Source organism: Penaeus vannamei, chromosome 1 (genome assembly GCF_042767895.1).
Source record: "Penaeus vannamei isolate JL-2024 chromosome 1, ASM4276789v1, whole genome shotgun sequence".
In the NCBI taxonomy this organism is placed as follows: domain Eukaryota; kingdom Metazoa; phylum Arthropoda; class Malacostraca; order Decapoda; family Penaeidae; genus Penaeus; species Penaeus vannamei.
The window spans coordinates 19,846,415-19,848,914 of NC_091549.1; the positions used below are offsets into that span (position 1 = coordinate 19,846,415).

The following is a 2,500-nucleotide window of genomic DNA, read 5'->3' on the forward strand; positions in this document are numbered from 1 at the left end:
TCATTGGCAAGATGGTGGTTGTTGGCGGGGTTGCTGTGGCCTCCTTCTTTATATTCAGCGGTGAAGTACCGGTCTTCAAGGATCACATTCCACAAATGAATTACTACCTCACTCCTGTCATCATCATTACTGTCGGCACATTCTTTATTGCCTCGGCCTTCTTCTCTGTCTATTCTATGGCTGTAGATACCTTATTCCTATCTTTCCTGGAGGACTGTGAGAGAAACGATGGATCAGCAGAAAAGCCTTATTTCATGAGCAAAGATCTAATGAGGATCTTGGAAAAGAAGAACAAATTTAAGGAGGAATAATTTTTTTCCTTCTCATTTTTTAAAAATCTAATGATATAGTTTTGATTTCTTGACTCTGATTAAAAGATATATGTATGTATGGAGATTTTTCTCATAAGAAAGTGTTTTTAAAGACTGAAAGTGACTAGTCATAACAAAAGTGTGCGATTGGAAGAAGCAAGGAAGGTATGAAGATGTGCATCTCATTCCTCAAACTTGATTGATGTTAAAAAAAAAACTTTTAGTTAATATTTACCTCTCTTTGGATAGCAGGCATTTGCTGTGATTTATAATGCTGGAAGAGAGATGCTCAGTTAATTTTGTGATCAGAGTTCATGATTTATGGAAAGGAAACAAGTTTGGTGTTCAGTGATAGAACCAGAATTATATTATTAAATGTGAATAACTTGAATATATAGAGTTTGCCTTTCATGGTGGTTTAAGGCACAAGAGGCCAATTTCAGGATAATTTGAGTGATGACATGTATGGTCACTGAGCTATAATTGTGCAGTAGTTTTTGTTATTGTAATTTTAGAACTATACACAGTTGTATATGTTTTCTTATTTTTTTGTAATAAAATCTTGAATATATTCCTATACAAGATCTGTTTTTATATTCTTTTTTTTATCTGGTTCTTAATTATACCCATCTGCCATAGCAACAGTTTAAGGAATAACATATATCCATCTTATTTCATATTTAAAGCTCTGTCAAAGAGCATCAATATCATTTGTTTTTAATTTATTTCAGAAAGTGTTTATTTGGCATCATCCACGACAAAACTTGTTTTTTTTTCTGGGAGAAGTACATTAATGTTGCTCTGCTTCCGATACATTTTGTTTATCTATGAATGATACAGTTACATGACTCTGAATTTTACATGATGTCACAGTTGTTAAACAGCTACCAGTCTACTTCCACCTTAATGCATGTGTGTGACATTTTCTCACATGATTTACTTCCAAGTAGCTTCAGTAGCAAGAAACAACTAGTCATTTGGTCCATGTTTGTATTGTGGTTATTGATAAACATCTTTCATAACACAGCTTTGCCTTTTCATAGCCTCATTTTTAACACTGAACATTACCAGTATTTTGACATTTAGGTATTCCACACTGTTAGCATGTACAAAAACATTTGAAGTACATAACATAAAGGGAGTTGATAGTATATAATATTTTTTTTCAGTGAGACATTCAGCTTAAAATAATCACTAATGCAATTAATAGGGATTTAAGAAATATGAAATTTTAGCATTGTCACTATAAGAGCTGAGAACTAGATAAATATCTACATTAGAACTAGATTACAATGCAGAACAGAAAGATAAACAGAAAACTGTAGTCATCTTGGATTAGCAGTTTCAGAAAGGCAGATATTTTAAGAGAAGGGAATTTTGCTGTAGCCTTTATATGCAAGAATGGGAAGTACTTATCTTTACCTTTTTTAATGACTGACTAAAGGTAGATAAATCATCCCATTGTCTCTCCTTTTATTTCTATTTATGATAAGGGCCAGTATATTGCAACAGCCAATTGAGTTGTAGGTGTCAACTGAACATTGGACCTTTAAAGTAAAGGATAGTTTCATATGAAATTATGCATCAAACTAGTAATATTTTCACAACCATCTGTTGTGAATAGGATTGTCAAAAGTAAAGCAACACCATTGCTATCCACTATCCAGTAAGTTTCATATAATCATGCACATGTAATTAACTTTGATATAGGAATATGCATTGCTTCTAATCGTTTAATGGTTTGAATCAGATAAGGCTAATTTATCTATCCTGTTATGAGATTCCACTAAATGCTGGAGATGTCAGCTGTGAACTTTGTAAGAGTTTATGTAAGCAGAAGAAAGGTTTCATAATATTCTGGTAAACTCATGGATTACTAAATTAATTTTATTCTCCATGGGTACATCATAAAATAATAAAATGTGAAAAAGTTGATCCAGGTGACACCAAGTATTGAAGGGGAAAAATATTTCTATTTTGGGCAGTTTACGTTTTAGTATTGAGTGTGTCTAAAAAGATTCTTGAATTGTCAGTGATAATCCATAAGGTATATGTACAATTCATGTACTATTTGTGTGCACATTTGATTTGTATTTTTTTTTGTTTATATGCAAAGGTTATTTTGATATTTTTTGTTACTGGAGATTGTAACACAAAATTATTGCAAGATAAGAATGAGGATAATACAA

General features: G+C 31.9%; 1 protein-coding gene across 15 annotated transcripts in view; it reads left to right on the forward strand.

Moving 5' to 3' along the window:
- Positions 1-1,337, forward strand: part of Ctl2 (Choline transporter-like 2) — a 72,092-nt gene extending 70,755 nt beyond the window's left edge. For all 15 annotated transcript variants that reach the window (XM_027351579.2, XM_070120660.1, XM_070120654.1 and 12 more), the window contains one exon: positions 1-1,337. This exon is cut by the window's left edge and continues 19 nt beyond it. In XM_027351579.2, the coding sequence (XP_027207380.2) occupies positions 1-311 (311 nt within the window). In that variant the 3' untranslated portion in view covers positions 312-1,337.
- The last annotated feature ends 1,163 nt before the right edge of the window (positions 1,338-2,500 follow it).